At 43.9% G+C, this 19,368-nt stretch overlaps 1 protein-coding gene across 2 annotated transcripts; it reads right to left on the bottom strand.

The window, feature by feature from the left end:
• Positions 1-4,099: 4,099 nt before the first annotated feature.
• LOC125508351 (uncharacterized) lies at positions 4,100-10,326 on the bottom strand. Of its 2 annotated transcripts, none has more exons than XM_048673051.2 (14): positions 9,659-10,326; positions 9,124-9,215; positions 8,135-8,289; positions 7,983-8,047; positions 7,683-7,869; positions 6,892-7,155; positions 6,627-6,760; positions 6,300-6,492; positions 6,164-6,223; positions 5,836-6,087; positions 5,499-5,757; positions 5,213-5,418; positions 5,056-5,106; positions 4,100-4,945 (listed from the first exon to the last, which is right to left on the bottom strand). In XM_048673051.2, the coding sequence occupies exons 1-14, from the start codon at positions 9,883-9,885 to the stop codon at positions 4,655-4,657; spliced, it is 2,436 nt and encodes an 811-aa protein (XP_048529008.1). In that variant the 5' UTR covers positions 9,886-10,326; the 3' UTR covers positions 4,100-4,654. The 2 variants fall into 2 exon arrangements, with proteins under 2 accessions (XP_048529008.1, XP_048529009.1); XM_048673052.2 differs by having other exon boundaries at positions 8,135-8,302; positions 9,659-9,825.
• Between the last annotated feature and the right edge of the window lie 9,042 nt (positions 10,327-19,368).

Raw genomic sequence — 19,368 nt, 5'->3', positions numbered from 1 at the left:
CGTGGGTTGAAGTCTCCATCAACGTGGATGTATGATAGCACCACCTATCGGAACCACGCCAAAATTTCTGTGTCTACATTGCGTTTGCTCCTTTCAAACTCCTCCATTTACCTTCATGTGCAATGTTTTACATTCCGCTGCTATACTCTTAGACTTGCATGTGTAGCTTGATTGCTTGACTTGTGCTAAGTTGCTAAAATCTGCCAAGACTTAAAATTGGGAAAAGGCTAGATTTTTATTTGGTCAAGTAGTCTAATCATCCCCCCTCTAGACATACTTTCGATCCTACACAGACACACACGGACAGGCACGGCGAGTGCCCTTGTCCTCTTCTGGCCCGCCCACCAGGGACACATGCGCCCCTTTTTTATCCCCCTACTCCAGCCGCACTCCTACCCCACTCCCCTCCTGTCCCTAGCCGCCATTACCGTCAATTTTTCAGCCGTGTCGCTGTCTAGCACGGCCACACGCTCACGCACTACCCTTGTCGCAGCCCCTGTTTACTCGACATCTTGAGCTATCCAACCTCGGCCGCCTGATTTCAGCGCATCCGGTGGCCGGATTTGGAGAGGATCCGGCTGGATTTGTGCTCACCCGGCTGTCGGAGGCCGCGTCGTGCCATGGACTGGCCAAGTATCGGACCGCACAGCCCCAGCAATGGCCCCAGGCTGCATGTAGGTATTGACTCCGCCTCTAGCCGCTCGGATCGACCACGTCGCCGGTTTGTCGGCAAACACACCAACAGCCGTCGTCCGGGCTTAGTACTGGCCCAAAGGCCCGTCGACGCACCGTTGCCGCTGATAAAGTGTGACGACTGTCTAAGGAAGGTTGTGCGCCATGTGTCTACAACACCGGAACATCCCATATGGGTGTTTGTCAAGTGCAAAAACGATGGGGTATGTGCTAGTTTAGCTTTGGTTGTGTTCCCGGATTCGGTGCATTTTGCTTATACTCAAAATTTTATTGTGTGGGAAGGGTGCAACTTTTGGTATTGAGAAGAAAAATACATCGATCTATTGATAGAACGAAATTTGATAGATGTTTGTGCACTTGTTGCTAGAATAAAGACTAGACATGAGACTGGATGCGAAGAAGCAACGTCTACTTATTTAGACTCGAAGAAGAAAGAAGTATGCAAGATCGAGAATACGCAGATCAACAATGAAGGCATTGAGAAGATACTGATCCAGCTTGCGGGAGCAGTTATGAAAGTTGGGTATCTTTTAAAATGTCTTCTTGTGGTTCTTGTTTTCTTTGATCTTACTATTCTAGTCAAGATTTGATGAATGTACTCCGATGTATCAAAAAAATCATTGATGAAAATAATAATAAATACGGCGAAAAAAATGTATGCGGACAAGATACGGTCAAGATGCGGCCACGCGTTGGACGCACGGCTGGCGCATCCAGAAATTCAGGCGAAGTAGTCGGCGACATGGACAACGGCAACAGCAGCAGCGATGACAGATGAATCCCCCCTCCCCTTATCGCATCGCATCACCAGAGATCGGCAGGAAGGACCGGACAACCCGGTCGGGTGGCAGCTGCTCCTTATCGGCCTTGACTTTCCTAGTGCTCCTCAACATGAAACAACCACCTGGGGCTGGGGGCTGGGAGCCAGGCCAAGGTGAGGCAGGTAGAGGACGATATCAACTTTCGACAGTCCATGATGCTTACCGCATTCGTCTTCTTTCTGCGCCTCCTCCACGGCAGCATGTTCGGCCCGCAAGAAACATTCCATTCATCTTCTCTACGCGCCACAACCACCACCCAAGGAAACAAAGAAAATGACACATACCCGCTTAAGAACACGTATAACTGAGTCGGGTGACTTGCGGTCACTCACACGTGAGCCCACGAACAAGACATGTCAGTAATCCCAAGTCACATCACTTGCCTGAGATGATCTACGCCCCGCATCCAACTCAAACAAGAAAAATCTACGCCCCGCCTACTTAACTGTAGGTTGGAAAACTTTTATCTTAGAATTTTAGTCCTCGTTTGGTTTGCATGAATTTCATATAGGAATTCTAAAGGATAGACATTTTATACAATGTCATCTATTTCCGAACAGAGGTTGTAAAATTTAGGCCTTCTTTGGAGCCCTTTGCTGTGTATGAATGAATTTCTATGTATGAATGAATTTCTATTCCTATGTACTCCCTCTGTACCATATAATATAGAACTGTAAAAACGTCTTATATTATGATGCAGAGGTAGTAGAATAGAAAATCAAACACTTCACATATTAAAAAAACATTAGCTTAAACTCAATATAAAAGTTCTTATCCGATGCATCAAATGACATGTCTTTTCCTTGTAGAAATTGATATATATATATATATATATATATATATATATATATATTATTTTTTTCTATTTCTATATGATATTTCTACCGTATGAACCAAATGAGGCCTTATAGCATATACAAACCGGCCTCTCAAACACATCTCAAACATTCGGGCAGGCCGTCCGGTCACTGACCGGTCACAAAAAAACCGACCCAATAGAAGCTCTCAAACTGCGGACAAACGTCCGGGCTGACCGGCATCCCTCATATCCAGCCCAAATATAAGGCGGATATGAGGCGGCCCGGGCGCGCCCGGGCGTGTCCGTCACGTCAGCCCGGTCCACTGCTGGCCCACCCCGACCCCGCAAAATCCACCTCCGGAGCAAACCCTAGCTCACTTCGCTCTGCTCTGCTCCCCAACGCTCCCCTTTCCCCAATACGTCCAATCACTAGCGCCGGCGAGCATGTCAAGCACCGGCAGCCACTCAAACAGCAGCTCCGAAGACGAGTACGAGCTGGCACCCCGTATCGTGCTCGAGCGCGAGCAGGTCGATACGGGCGGCAGCTCCGGGTCGGTGCGACGCATCCTGTCGCCCGTCGCCGTAGCGACCACGCCAGCGCCGACCCTTCCCGCCCCACGCGCGAATCTGCACGGACTACCCAATCTGCTCCGCTTGCCTGACGACCTCCTCAACCTTCGTCGAACCGTGTGAACTATGCATGTTTGGTGATCTTTTGGTGATCTTTTGGTGATGTTTATGTGAGTTATGCCCGTTTGATATCGTTTTATAAGTCTGTTTCCCGTTTTGATCGTTTGGTGATCTACGTACTGCATCGCATAAATTTATATGAATATAGGATGCCGGATATAAGATACACGGGTGTGGAGGCGTGGTTTTAGTGCCTGGTTAGTATCCGCGGCCGTTAGAGGGATCGGATTTGCAAAATCCAGTTGTAGATGCTCTTATAATCTATTCCTTTCGTCCCATAATATAAGACGATTTTGTAAGCTGTGTTAGCTTATAAAAATGTCTTATATTATGGAACGGAGGGAGTAGAAAAACACTCACACCAAATGAGGCCTTATAATCTAGAAACGCACTCACCTTACGCTTCAAGCCTTATACTACGAATTCTAAAAGGTAAGAATTTTATAGAGAAAAATCCTTTGAAGTCATTTGATTGTAGGAATAATCCCTATTCCTATGTGCGATAGAAACCTATCATTCACATTTGGAAGAAAAAACAAGTATCAGCTTATACCTAATGAAAAAGTTTCTATCCTATCAATTAATTAATTAAGTGACATAGGAAAGTGACATCATCATACGTGCCATCTCATTTTCTATAGTTTTCTTATTTGTATGATATTTTCCTATACTATGAAGCAAAGAAGACCTCAAACCTTCGGACACCAACACTCTATCATTAGCTTTTTTGAGAGAGAGAACGTCGGACTTTATTGATCAAACAACAAATTTACAAAAAGTCTCTAGATGCAATCCGGAGCAGAATGAAAAATACAAACACTAGACGAGTTTAAACTTGATCTAGCTAAGACATGAGCTAAAACATTGTAGTGCCGACGAACATGCTGGAAAGCCACAGGATCCACCGAAGGATCCCTGGCAGGAGAGACCAAGCGCTGCACCAGAGAGGCAATCAGTGTTGAAGATAATATCATCAAATCCCACCTCCTGAGCAAGCTTGACGGCCCTCTATCATTAGCTATTCGTTAAAATGGAAAAGAAATACTCCCTCTGTAAAAAAATTATAAGCGTTTAGATCACTGAAGATAAGAGTACGTATTAACAAATACGATAATGAATATTATTTTGACTTTCTTACAATCTCAATAATACATTTGTACAACAAAAGTCAAAGTCATACAAGTTTGACTGCACACTCTCCGTCATCCAATGAATCCTTAACATTCAGTTACAGATCAACAACATGACATGGCAAGAACCAGACAATGATCTCTGCCTGATGTAGTGATCATTAAAAGAAAATAAAACACATGTCATGCTTATTTGACATAAGCTCACTGGCTGTTTGGCCCTCCTAAACTGGCTGGCAGCGTTAAAATACACCACACCAGACGACGTTGGATTATCAAGACCTGACGGCACATCTCACATCTACAGGGCTATAAATCGAAATGAACAAATCGACTATTTATACAAATCAAATCTAACAAACTGGCAAAATGTTACTGCTAGGGAACTTTACAGTGCTATCCATCTTGGTGACGAAACCTTCATATTCCTTTCTTGGTCAGTAGTGCAGTATCCAGGTTTGGTTTGGTTTGGAACATCATGTCATCCCCAAATAAGAGGGAGAGCATCGTCATCATCATCCTCATCGGAAAAGTTCAGGGAAGGACCACATGATGAACCTGGCGTAGATGTCAGTCTCCAGGAATTCTATGTGGGCTGCTCTGCCAATCATGGTGTTCAGGTTCCGTCCATGGGCAGATTGGTCGAAATTAACATCACACCTCATGAATATACGAGTTTCAGACGACGGTGCACGCATCTGATCCAAGCAATTATTCAGCATTTCTGTGAAGACTTGACCTTTGCTTGAATTATCAGCCGACGCAGCTGGGCAGAGCTCGATTCTTGCTGAATGATATGGCACATACCCATCCTGGTAGATCAAAGAAATACATCATGACTTGTGAGTGACATGGAGCACCCAGCTTATGGTTCAGATCCTCAAGTAAATTGAAGTCGTCCAAAAGGAGAAAATGGACTAACCTGTGGTGACGATAACAATATGATATTTTTGAAGTTCTCTAGTGTCTTCGACTGAAGGAAGAAAACAATAAGAATACTTCATGGTTAATTCTTACTGGAAAATGTATCTGGTATACAAGTTGGGAACAAGTACATTCCAGAATGAAGCAGGGTGTACCTTGCAAAGCCTATAAAAAAAGGTATTCTGGGGGTCTTGATCGTCACTGAAAGTAAGTTGATGGATGCATTGTGCCCCCTTAAGCTTTTTTAGAAGCCAGAGACCAGAATTGAACAAAGAATTTGAGCTGTACCAGTAACCTAAGTGAGGCCCTGATATTGACATGTACGTGAAGAGGTTCTTCAAGTATGGCTGCAATGCAGGTTCTATTGGGATGCAGAAATATAGTTAGTCACCTAAAGACTCGCTTGATTGATTCACTGGAATTTGACAAGTTGGAAAATACCTGCTAAGGCAGTTCTGATGATAATGTTTCCAATGGAATGGCCAACAAAACTAAGCTTCAATTCTTTGCAGCCTCCATGTCTTGCAAGCTTATCCACTTTCTTTTTCAAGAATGCAACAACCTCCCCAGCAAGCCTGCCACCCATTTCTTTAAAATCTCCAGAAGTCTTGTCTTCATTAGCCTCAGACATTAGGCATTCAGCTCCAGGATCCAATAGAAGCCATTGATTTCTAACAAGACGTAAATCCAAATGGTGTCCCTGCTTTTCATAAACACAATAAATTATAGCCAACAATACTGTAACTCCAGGGAATTAAAGCAGATGCATGGGACTTGCCTGAAATCCATGCACAAAGATGACAGCTCGTAATACGCGTCCACCTTTTTTACCATTGATATTTTTCAGCACCAAAGACTCTCCTTGTAGTTTAGGTAGCACAATAGTATCCTTCTGTTCTGAAGAACTTGATGCCAAATCCTTGTTTGAACCATGTTGTGGAACAACCATGACGTGTTGTTCTATAAGAACAACAGGTACACGTGAAGGATCAGAATATATATGCATATCTTGAACAGACCTCGTGTTGATCTGCAAGATTTCTCAAATTAGTAACAGTTCACAATAAATATTTGTGCACATAAACTATTCCAGAAAACAATGTTACCTTCATTTGGGCTATGCTCTTCCTGTGTAGCTCAGCCCGTGAAGCAGAATTTTGTACAGGCTGCAGATAGATGTAAACTAGTAAGAGATTATAAGAAGTGATAAATATATGCTACTTATGAATGGGAGATAATTACATCTTCATGAAACTTCCTTGAACCAGAAACTCTCAGGAGGGAATGTTGGCGGTGAGGTGGGTCATCACTCATACTCCGCAAATAGCGGTGTGGAATCTCGATTTTAGAGTGATTAGTCCAGATTGACCATTCTGCTTTCCTGTCAATGGCCCAAATGTCCCGCAAGTAATCCAGTATCTTAGTTTTATTTATCCTGCAGTAAAACAAGAAAACAATGTTGGGCAAATGATATCTTCAAAAAATAGGTTAATTGAGAAACCATCAGGGCCATGGACAGTGCAAATACAGTATAAAAACAAGTGAAAGTGAGAGAACAGTTAACTTCACCTATGAAATTTCAAGAATGCATTCCATAGAAATGAAAGCTGGCTGCTCACGGTTACAAACAATTCTAACAACTCTTCACTGGAAAGAGTATACAGCATACCATCACTAGTGCCATCAACAACATCGTTGGGTCTCTGTAGAATTGTGCATAAATATTTCCAATCAGCAAGTCCAGTATACCAAGTTACCAACTCAAAAAAAAAGTCCCCGTATCATGAACACATTCACATTCATAGGTCACTATAAAAAGGATGATGAAACTTACCTCCAGAAAGTCATGTAAAATGCCAGCCAAATGCCCAACACCCTTGGTAGTTACAGGGAAAACTTTACCAGAATCTGGATGGGCTGGTTTTGAAGGCTGAAGTGACTCGTATTTACCAAGACTTAAGTCAGCATCATCTAAATCTTCTATTGTTTTGCCAACAGCACCACCGATTTTCTTCAACTCTTCAAGTAACATTTCCCTCGAAGCCAATAACGCCTTGATTATGTGATGTGATGTTGGGCGTAAACCTTGATCTGGTATCTGCATATTAAAATGGCATGTTTACAAGGAGAAAGTAATCATAATAACAAATAAAATCACACCATCCATCAGGTTGCCAGAGCCAGATAATTGGGAAACTTATACTGGACTACTTGGCTCTCCAGCGATAGAAAGTTGATGTCATTTACATGTTTGCTAATGCAGCATAAACTACAGCCAACCCAGTAGATACAACTTCTAAGTGATGAACCTAAAGAGCTGAAATTAGATCAACGACGTAGACTTTTTGATCTTCTCAATACACTGCTTGGGAATTGTGGCACAATGTTAAAATAAAATTCCGCTCATTTGTGGAGTTGAATTTCAAGTGGTAGATCAGGAATATAAACCTAGAACATGAATCCTAGTGAATACCAGCCATACAGTTTCTAGTACCAACCTAGTTCTATGGTTGTGACTTTGTCAAAAGTTGTTCAGAGCATCTAGTTACCCACCGCCTCACACAAGTTGCATAGGAGCACCATTTTCAAAGAACATTAAAGCTAAAGCTTCACAAACCTGTGTACCTTCAATGATGATTTATTTGCACCAGCTTTCAGGTACACTATATGTAATGTCAGATCGACAAGCACCGCGTGGAATGCATCGAAGTGAACTGGACAATATGAATGTAAGCCCAGGAGTGCTTTGCGTGGGATCCTAAATTCATGTACAGCAGCTGAAGATGTAGCGCTAGAAGATTGGATATCAGATCTAAAACAGAAGCAATAGCCCCATCAGTCTTGGCAAATGAAAACCATAAGATGCACATGACTGAACTAAATCTCAGAAGAAAGAATAAAGATATAAATTAGAACTATACTCACCCATTCTCCAGTGTTGGGGCATATATTAACTCGTACTTCAATATCACAGCAGAAGCTGCTGGACCCTTGAAAACATAAAACATGTGCTCTCATAAGGCTGCAATTAGTTAATTCAAAAGAGAAAAAGGAATACTAATATTCGAATTTCCAACCTCTTGTTCACCGTTGAGTATGTTGAAAGACACCATAACCGATAGATAGATGTCCTGTCGAGCATACTTGATTCTGAATGGCTGTGTGTAGAAGCTGTTATCAGCGTCATCTATTCTCCAAATGCCTAAAGCATCATCCGCACCGACATCAGGAGCTGCACAATCCACCTAGCATGTCATTATCTATTAGCTAATGATTGGCAAGGACTCTAACAAAAGAATCTTTCAAGCAATTGCAACCAAATAAAAACTCTTGGAATCTGTAACACTTGTTTTCGTGTACAATGAAGTTAAATAGACATAAACATATGTGATTTAGCTGAGAGTGCACAGATATTTGGTACAACATTTTCACCATGTTAAACAGATGGTCCAGTACAGATCAGTAGATCACATTTCTCCATAACACTGCAGCACACTGTTTGGTGGGCCTTGGCCGCATCCTTTAGTTGTGATCTCAGCTTACTGTCGTTATCTCATCACCAGACAAAGGTGCATTTTCTACTCATCGCAATTTAATAAGTTCATCTAGAAGGACTACAAGCCTCCACAAAGATTAACAGACATATTATGTGCGCTGCATGATAACTATAGTGCACGACATTGACATGCTTGTACAGTCCGTATCCAGCTATAAAAACATGCCTCTTGATGTTATCTAAGAAGGAGTAGATTGCAACAAGGTAGGTTGATAGATTTATACAAGCAAGGTAGAGCTTAAAACCATAACAAATAGTCTCATTTACATAGGTGGACTTCATTTTCTGCACTACTCCTAGAAAACAGTAGCATGGTTCTTATCGACTATAGTACTGAATATTGACAACAACCAAACAGTTAGTATGAACCTTTAGCTCACTACACACATTGCAAAGGTACCAATTTAAACATGTATCTTCATGGAAACATCTTGAAATCATGTGAATTAACAGAAGCACTGAAGCAGAGGATCGCATCACACTGTCCCTGGTTAGAAGAGATGGGCGCACCTTCGTACTGGACCACCCTTGCGGGTGAAGCTGGTGTCTTGCTACCGCTTTCACCCTCCTCCCACATTGCACTAATCTTCATCTGGTACCATCTGCACATAACCCAATACTCGTTTCACAACAGAGAACAGCACTCCCTAGTTAACATAAAATACAAAAGGTTCGGAGATCCAGAAATGTGGAGACAAAGATCTGCACGCCATCTCGCAGCACAAAAATGGACAAAAATGTGTATGGACAAACTCAGAATTAGGCCAGTACGAGGGTGAAAAAGGCCTGACTCGCAAAAAAGAAAAGAAGAATAACCGAATTAACACGAAATGCTCCGGCAAGCCAAAACCATTGACTAAGTTTGTACCGAAACTTTGTACTCACTTTTTTACATGTCACAAAAAAAATGAAACTTTTTTAACTCAAACCACTTGGAACTTTAGTAGTCACAAAAGAGACGAGTGAAACTAAACCCAAGAAGAGAAGACATCCACGGGAAAGAAAAGACCAAAAGCGAGCATCTGCACCAGACACGGCTTCGTACCCTTGCTGGAAGAGATCGAGGTTGTGGAAGCGGTGGATGTAGACGGCCACCTCGTGCACCGTCTCCATGACGTCCGGCGGGCGGAAGCAGATGGCCCTCTTGCCCCCCAGCCCCGCGGCGGCGGCGCTGTGCACGCGGCCGGACGCCGGAGAGACCCTCCTGGCGGCTCCGCGCGGGCTGCCCTGGTCGACGGCGCCGCCGACGAGGCACTTCATGCGGCCCAACATGGCCGCGCCGCCCGCCCCGATCCGCGCATCACTTGGTCGATCCCTGGGCGAGCGAGCTCTAGGGTTCGGGCTTGGGACCCCGCGGGAGTAGGATGCAGGGGAGGCCAAGCGCGTTGGCGGGGGAGAGGGAGAGGGCGGCGGCGCAGCACGTCAGTAGGCTTGGCTAGTTGGCAGATCGGGAAGGAATGATGGGAGGTAGTTGGTTAATGGCGGCGGCGGCGCTAGTTTGGCACGTGGGGCCTGGGCGTCGGCGTAGAGGCGGGTGGTGGGGCCCGGTCGCCGGAGGGTCCGGAGATCGGAGGCGGAGTAGTGGGAGAAGGAGGCGGCGGTGGAGCTGGTGAGAAAGAGCCAAAGAGGAGGGTGAGAGGAGAGGGAGAAAGGTGGGAAGGGGATTTTTAATGGCTGGCTCGTGTCACAGACATGTGGCGGCCGAGTTGGAAGTGATGGACCGGTTTGGGTTGGGGGGAACGGCAGTGTAGGGTGCACGTGGAGTCGGAGGAGTGGAGGGGACGATTTTATGGCCGTAACTCTACCGGGTACACAAGCAGGTAGCAGGTCGTTAGGGCTGGCGGTCCCACCTGTTAGCCTGCCGCTGTTCAATGTCAAGATTATCCATAGTGAGAATAACATAAGTGACAACTGTAGTGGTTTAGGAATAGGTTTAGGAGAATATCAATCGCATGCATTAGGCTAGTCATAGTGGGAGTAACTTAACTAGTAACATAACGTACTTCAAAAAAATTATGCTTACGTGACAAGTAATTAATGAGATGTGGTAACATAATATGTTACTGTAACATAGCGTTTTTCAAGATAAGATGAGTCTACGAGCTAATAAATGAAGTCATCTATGATACTACTATTATGTTACTTTGCATTATGAAGGTAGTAACTTAGACTAGTGTCATATGCATGACACTAGTCTAAGTTACTCCCCACTATGACCAGCCTTAAGGCCCAAAGGGCACGTAAATGCACCTAATCCTAGTTGAAAAGGAAATGATAGATGCGGAAGTTTAAATAGGAAAGGAAAAGATTACATTAAGAATATCCCTAATACATGCTACGTATTCTTACATCCCCACAATCAAAGCGTAATCTGAGGTGATTCCAAGACTCGGTCGAAACACTTCAAATGAATTTGTCGGAAGCCCTTTGGTTATGATGTCCGCAAGTTGATGAGCCGTCGAAACGTGGACAACCCCAAAGTGTCCCAAGGCTACCTTCTCACGTACAAAATGAATGTCCAATACTCCAATTCAATGTGCTTCTTCGTGTCGCGATGATGAACGGGGTTTGGGTGAGAGGTAAACTGCAGAGACGTTGTCACAAAAATCCACAGAGGCCTTATCAACAACACAATGAAGCTCGCCAAGCAGTTGCCGAAGCCAACAACATTCAGCCACGACATTGGCCACTGCACGGTATTCGGCCTCAGCACTCGAAGGGGAAACGGTAGGTTGGAGTTTGGAAGACCAAGACATCAAAGAGTCCCCGAGGTAGATGCAATACCCTAATGTAGAGCGACAAGTGTCAGGGCAGCCGACCCAGTCAGCGTCAGAGTACGCAGCAAGGGTGATGGAGGGGTTGCCTCTAATCCGAAGCTCGTGTGAAGTAGTGTTGCGAACATAACGAAGCAAACGCTTTATCAATCCCCAATGAGCATCACGCGGAGCATGCATATGCAAGCAAAGCTGCTGAACGGCATAGGCAATGTCTGGCCATGTCAAAGTGAGGTATTGAAGAGCACTGGCAATGTTTCGGTAGAAAGTGACGTCCATCACAAGTTCACCGGAGGCAGCCGAAACCTTGGGCTTAGTATCAACACGCGTAGAGGCAGGCTTGCAATTGGACATAGCGGCGCGATCAAGAATCTCCTCAGCATATCTCTCTTGAGAAAGAAAGAAACTAGAGGCCATGCGACAGGAAAAAATGAAGAGGGCCAAGATCCTTCATCTTGAATTCTGTGTTGAGAGAAGTAATGGTCATCCGAAGAAAAACTATCAAGGGAACGGTGAGGGCAATGTCATCAACATAAAGTAGCAAATAGGCCATGTATGGAGCACGACGAAGTGATGACCCACAAGTATAGGGGATCTATCGTAGTCCTTTCGATAAGTAAGAGTATCGAACCCAACGAGGAGTAGAAGGAAATGATAAGCGGTTTTCAGCAAGGTATTCTCTTTAAGTACTGAAATAAGTGGTAACAGATAGTTTTGTGTTAGGATAAATTGTAACGAGCAACAAGTAACGAAAGTAAATAAAGTGCAGCAGGGTGGCCCAATCCTTTTGTAGCAAAGGACAAGCCGGAACAAACTCTTATAATAGGAAAAGCGCTCCTGAGGACACATGGGAATATCGTCAAGCTAGTTTTCATCACGTTCATATGATTCGCGTTCGATACTTTGATATTTTGATATGTGAGTGGACCGGTGCTTGGGTGCTATTCTTACTTGAACAAGCATCCCACTTATGATTAACCTTTATTACAAGCATCCGCAACTACAACAAAAGTATTAAGGTAAACCTAACCATAGCATGAAACATATGGATCCAAATCAGCCCCTTACGAAGCAACGCATAAACTAGGGTTTAAGCTTCTGTCACTCTAGCAACCCATCATCTACTTATTACTTCCCAATGCCTTCCTCTAGGCCCAAATAATGGTGAAGTGTTATGTAGTCGACGTTCACATAACACCACTAGAGGATAGACAACATACATCTTATCAAAATATCAAACGAATACCAAATTCACATGACTACTCATAGCAAGACTTCTCCCTTGTCCTCAGGAACGAACGTAATTACTCACAAAGCATATTCATGTTCATAATCAGAGGGGTAATAATATGCATATAGGATCTGAACATATGATCTTCCACCAATTAAACCAACTAGCATCAACTACAAGGAGTAATCAACACTACTAGCAACCTACTAGCACCAATCCCGGACTTTGAGACAAGAATTGGATACAAGAGATGAACTAGGGTTTGGAGATGAGATGGTGCTGGTGAAGATGTTGATGGAGATTGCCCTCTCCCGATGAGAGGAGTGTTGGTGATGACGATGGTGATGATTTCCCCCTCTGGGAGGGAAGTTTCCCCGGCAGAACAGCTCTGCCGGAGCTCTAGATTGGATCCGCCATGGTTCCGCTTCATGGCGGCGGAGTTTCGTCCCGAAAAGTTCCTTCCTATTTTTTTCTCATCGAAAGACCTCATATAGGAGAAGATGGACGCCGGAGAGCCACTAGGGGGCCCACGAGGTAGGGGGCGCGCCCCCCACCCTCGTGAGAAGGGTGTGGGCCCCCTAGCCTTCATCTTTTGCGAGAATTTTTCTTTATTTATTTTAAGACGTTTCGTGGAGTTTCAGGACTTTTGGAGTTGCACAGAATAGGTCTCTAATATTTGCTCCTTTTTCAGCCCAGAATTCCAGCTGCCGACATTCTCCCTCTTTATGTAAACCTTGTAAAATAAGAGAGAATAGCCATAAGTATTGTGACATAAAGTGAAATAACAGTCCATAATGCAATAAATATCGATATAATAGCATGATGCAAAATGGACGTATCAACTCCCCCAAGCTTAGACCTCGCTTGTCCTCAAGCGAAAAGCCGATAACAATAAATATGTCCTCATGTTTAGAGGTAGAGGCGTCGATAAAAATAAAATACGGACATGAAGGCATCATGATTATTCTCATAACAGCAACTTATATAGATTTTGTCATATGATTACTTATGTTCAAGTGATGATCTATTCACAATGCAAAAGTATAAATCATAGACCTTATTGGGCTCCGACAAACTATAATCTCAGTCATTGAAGCAATTGCAATTTATCATAACATCGGAAAGAGTCTATGTCAGAACTAAAAAGCAAGTCCAGATACTCAACCACCATTTAGTCCCCCATAATTGCTAACACTCACACAATACTTGTGGTTACGGAGTTTTAATCGGACACAGAGAAAGATAGGGGCTTATAGTTTTGCCCCACAACCTTTTACCTCAAGGGTAATGTCAACAATAATGGTTCATGCTCCCCTACATCCAATTAGATATATATATCATGTTCTTTCCAACATGCTGAGCTTGCCAAAGGATAAAATGAAAAAGGAAAGGTGAAGATCACCGCGACTCTTGCATAATGGTAGAGGATAATGATAAAAGATAGGCCTTCGCAGAGGTTGCCATGCGCTTTTATGGTTGGATGCATAAAATCTCAATGCGAAAGAACGTCACTTTATATTGCCCCTTGTGATATGAACCTTTATTATGCAGTCCGTCGCTTTATTACTTCCACATCACAAGATCGTATAAAGCTTATTTCTCCCACATCAATCAATCATACATATTGAAGGAAATATGCCCTAGAGGCAATAATAAAGTTATTATTTATTTCCTTATATCATGATAAATGTTTATTATTCATGCTAGAATTGTATTTACCGGAAACATAATACATGTGTGAATACATAGACAAACTTAGTGTCACTAGTATGCCTCTACTTGACTAGCTCGTTAATCAAAGATGGTTATGTTTCCTAACCATGAACAAGGTGTTGTTATTTGATTAACGAGGTCACATCATTAGTTGAATGATTTGATTGACATGACCCATTTCATTAGCTTAGCACCCGATCGTTTAGTATGTTGCTATTGCTTTCTTCATGACTTATACATGTTCCTATGACTATGAGATTATGCAACTCCCGTTTACCGGAGGAACACTTTGTGTGCTACCAAACGTCACAACATAACTGGGTGATTATAAAGGAGCTCTACAGGTGTCTCCAAAGGTAGATGTTGGGTTGGCGTATTTCGAGATTAGGATTTGTCACTCTGATTGTCGGAGAGATATCTCTGGGCCCTCTCGGTAATGCACATCACATAAGCCTTGCAAGCATTACAACTAATGATTTAGTTGCGAGATGATGTATTACGAAACGAGTAAAGAGACTTGCCGGTAACGAGATTGAACTAGGTATTGGATACCGACGATCGAATCTCGGGCAAGTAACATACCGATGACAAAGGGAACAACGTATGTTGTTATGCGGTCTGACCGATAAAGATCTTCGTAGAATATGTAGGAGCCAATATGGGCATCCAGGTCCCGCTATTGGTTATTGACCGGAGATGTGTCTCAGTCATGTCTGCATTGTTCTCGAACCGTAGGGTCCGCACGCTTAACGTTACGATGACAGTTATTATGAGTTTATGCATTTTGATGTACCGAAGTTAGTTCGGAGTCCCGGATGTGATCACGGACATGACGAGGAGTCTCAAAATGGTCGAGACATAAAGATTGATATATTGGAAGCCTATGTTTGGATATCGGAAGTGTTCCGGGTGAAATCGAGATTTTACCGGAGTACCGGGAGGTTACCGGAACCCCCCGGGAGCTATATGGGCCTTAGTGGGCTTTAGTGGAAAGGAGAAAGGGGCAGCCCAAGGTGGGCCGCGCGCCTCCCCCCTCCCCTAGTCCTATTAGGACAAGGAGAGGTGGCCGGCCACCCTCTCTCTCTTTCCCCCTCGGGGAATCCTATTCCAACTAGGATTGGGGGGGAGTCCTACTCCCGGTAGGAGTAGGACTCCTCCTGCGCCCTCCTCCTGGCCGGCTGCCCCCTCCCCCTTGGATCCTTTATATACAGGGGCAGGGGGCACCTCTAGACACACAAGTTGATCCTTGAGATCGTTCCTTAGCCGTGTGCGGTGCCCCCTGCCACCATATTCCACCTCGATCATATTGTAGCAGTGCTTAGGCGAAGCCCTGCAACAGTAGAACATCAAGATCGTCACCACGCCATCGTGCTGACGGAACTCCTCCCCGACGCTTTGCTGGATCGGAGCCCGGGGATCGTCATCGAGCTGTACGTGTGCTAAGAACTCGGAGGTGCCGGAGTAACGGTGCTTGGATCGGTCGGATCGGGAAGACGTACGACTACTTCCTCTATGTTGCGTCAACGCTTCCACAGTCGGTCTGCGTAGGTACGTAGACAACACTCTCCCCTCTCGTTGCTATACATCACCATGATCTTGCGTGTGCGTAGGAATTTTTTTGAAATTACTGCGTTCCCCAACAGTGGCATCCGAGCCTAGGTTTTATGGTTTGATGTTATATGCACGAGTAGAACACAAGTGAGTTGTGGGCGATATAAGTCATACTGCCTACCAGCATGTCATACTTTGGTTCGGCGGTATTGTTGGACGAGACGACCCGGACCGACATTACGCGTACGCTTACGCGAGACCGGTTCTCCCGACGTGCTTTGCACATAGGTGGCTTGCGGGCGACAGTCTCTCCAACTTTAGTTGAACTGAGTGTGGCTACGCCCGGTCCTTGCGAAGGTTAAAACGGAGTCTATTTGACAAACTATCATTGTGGTTTTGATGCGTAGGTGAGATTGGTTCTTGCTTAAGCCCGTAGCAGCCACGTAAAACTTGCAACAACAAAGTAGAGGACGTCTAACTTGTTTTTGCAGGGCATGTTGTGATGTGATATGGTCAAGGCATGATGCTGAATTTTATTGTATGAGATGATCATGTTTTGTAACCGAGTTATCGGCAACTGGCAGGAGCCATATGGTTGTCGCTTTATTGTATGCAATGCAATCGCGATGTAATGCTTTACTTTATCACTAAGCGGTAGCGATAGTCGTGGAAGCATAAGATTGGCGAGACGACAACGATGCTACGATGGAGATCAAGGTGTCGCGCCAGTGACGATGGTGATCATGACGGTGCTCCGGAGATGGAGATCACAAGCACAAGATGATGATGGCCATATCATATCACTTATATTGATTGCATGTGATGTTTATCTTTTTATGCATCTTATCTTGCTTTGATTGACGGTAGCATTATAAGATGATCTCTCACTAAATTATCAAGAACTGTTCTCCCTGAGTATGCACCGTTGCCAAAGTTCGTCGTGCCCAGACACCACGTGATGATCAGGTGTGATAAGCTCTACGTCCATCTACAACGGGTGCAAGCCAGTTTTGCACACGCAGAATACTCAGGTTAAACTTGACGAGCCTAGCATATGCAGATATGGCCTCGGAACACAGAGACCGAAAGGTCGAGCGTGAATCATATAGTAGATATGATCAATATAACGATTTTCACCATTGAAAACTACTCCATCTCACGTGATGATCGGTTATGGTTTAGTTGATTTGGATCACGTGATCACTTAGAGGATTAGAGGGATGTCTATCTAAGTGGGAGTTCTTAAGTAATTTGATTAATTGAACTTAAACTTATCATGAACTTAGTACCTGATAGTATCTTGCTTGTTTATGTTAATTGTAGATAGATGGCTCGTGTTGTTGTTCCGTTGAATTTTAATGCGTTCCTTGAGAAAGCAAAGTTGAAAGATGATGGTAGCAATTACACGGACTGGGTCCGTAACTTGAGGATTATCCTCATTGCTGCTCAGAAGAATTACGTCCTAGAAGCACCGCTGGGTGCCAGGCCTGCTGCTGGAGCGACACCAGATGTTATGAACGTCTGGCAGAGCAAAGCTGATGACTACTCGATAGTTCAGTGTGCCATGCTTTACGGCTTAGAATCAGGACTTCGACGACGTTTTGAACGTCATGGAGCATATGAGATGTTCCAGGAGTTGAAGTTAATATTTCAAGCAAATGCCCGGATTGAGAGATATGAAGTCTCCAATAAGTTCTATAGCTGTAAGATGGAGGAGAACAGTTCTGTCAGTGAGCATATACTCAAAATGTCTGGGTATAATAACCACTTGATTCAGATGGGAGTTAATCTTCCAGATGATTGCGTCATTGACAGAATTCTCCAATCACTGCCACCAAGCTACAAGAGCTTCGTGATGAACTATAATATGCAAGGGATGAACAAGACTATTCCCGAGCTCTTCGCAATGCTGAAAGCTGCGGAGGTAGAAATCAAGAAGGAGCATCAAGTGTTGATGGTTAACAAGACCACTAGTTTCAAGAAAAAGGGCAAAGGGAAGAAGAAGGGGAACTTCAAAAAGAACAGCAAGCAAGTTGATGCTCAGGAGAAGAAACCCAAGTCTGGACCTAAGCCTGAAACTGAGTGCTTCTACTGCAAGCAGACTGGTCACTGGAAGCGGAACTGCCCCAAGTATTTGGCGGATAAGAAGGATGGCAAGGTGAACAAAGGTATATGTGATATACATGTTATTGATGTGTACCTTACTAGAGCTCGCAGTAGCACCTGGGTATTTGATACTGGTTCTGTTGCTAATATTTGCAACTCGAAACAGGGACTACGGATTAAGCGAACACTAGCAAAGGACGAGGTGACGATGCGCGTGGGAAACGGTTCCAAAATCGATGTGATCGCGGTCGGCACGCTACCTCTACATCTACCTTCGGGATTAATATTAGACCTAAATAATTGTTATTTGGTGCCAGCGTTAAGCATGAACATTATATCTGGATCTTGTTTGATGCGAGACGGTTATTCATTTAAATCAGAGAATAATGGTTGTTCTATTTATATGAGTAATATCTTTTATGGTCATGCACCCTTGAAGAGTGGTCTATTCTTGTTGAATCTCGATAGTAGTAACACACATATTCATAATGTTGAAGCCAAAAGATGCAGAGTTGATAATGATAGTGCAACTTATTTGTGGCACTGCCGTTTAGGTCATATCGGTGTAAAACGCATGAAGAAACTCCATACTGATGGACTTTTGGAACCACTTGATTATGAATCACTTGGTACTTGCGAACCGTGCCTCATGGGCAAGATGACTAAAACACCGTTCTCCGGTACTATGGAGAGAGCAACAGATTTGTTGGAAATCATACATACAGATGTATGTGGTCCGATGAATATTGAGGCTCGTGGCGGATATCGTTATTTTCTCACCTTCACAGATGACTTAAGCAGATATGGGTATATCTACTTAATGAAACATAAGTCTGAAACATTTGAAAAGTTCAAAGAATTTCAGAGTGAAGTTGAAAATCGTCGTAACAAGAAAATAAAGTTTCTGCGATCTGATCGTGGAGGAGAATATTTGAGTTACGAGTTTGGTGTACATTTGAAAAATTGTGGAATAGTTTCGCAACTCACGCCACCCGGAACACCACAGCGTAACGGTGTTTCCGAACATCGTAATCGTACTTTACTAGATATGGTGCGATCTATGATGTCTCTTACTGATTTACCGCTATCGTTTTGTGGTTATGCTTTAGAGACGGCCGCATTCACGTTAAATAGGGCACCATCAAAATCCGTTGAGACGACGCCTTAGGAACTGTGGTTTGGCAAGAAACCAAAGTTGTCGTTTCTTAAAGTTTGGGCTGCGATGCTTATGTGAAAAAGCTTCAACCTGATAAGCTCGAACCCAAATCAGAGAAATGTGTCTTCATAGGATACCCAAAGGAGACTGTTGGGTACACCTTCTATCACATATCCGAAGGCAAGACATTCGTTGCTAAGAATGGGTCCTTTCTAGAGAAGGAG

The sequence above is a fragment of the Triticum urartu genome, chromosome 5A, assembly GCF_056163025.1.
Source record: "Triticum urartu cultivar PI428250 chromosome 5A, HENAU_Tu73, whole genome shotgun sequence".
Lineage (NCBI taxonomy): Eukaryota > Viridiplantae > Streptophyta > Magnoliopsida > Poales > Poaceae > Triticum > Triticum urartu.
The sequence above is the reverse complement of the archived record's forward strand: the minus strand, read 5'-3'. Positions and strand labels throughout refer to the sequence as shown.

What these genes read in the sequence shown, in the direction of transcription:
- LOC125508351 (XM_048673051.2), bottom strand. Translation starts at nt 9,885, where the DNA reads ATGTTGGGCCGCATGAAGTGCCTCGTCGGCGGCGCCGTCGACCAGGGC. An exon ending in CTCGATCTCTTCCAGCAAGG is followed by an intron (nt 9,216 to 9,658) that starts GTACGAAGCCGT and finishes GGTTATGTGCAG; the next exon opens with ATGGTACCAGATGAAGATTA. An exon ending in TACTCAACGGTGAACAAGAG is followed by an intron (nt 8,048 to 8,134) that starts GTTGGAAATTCG and finishes TATGTTTTCAAG; the next exon opens with GGTCCAGCAGCTTCTGCTGT.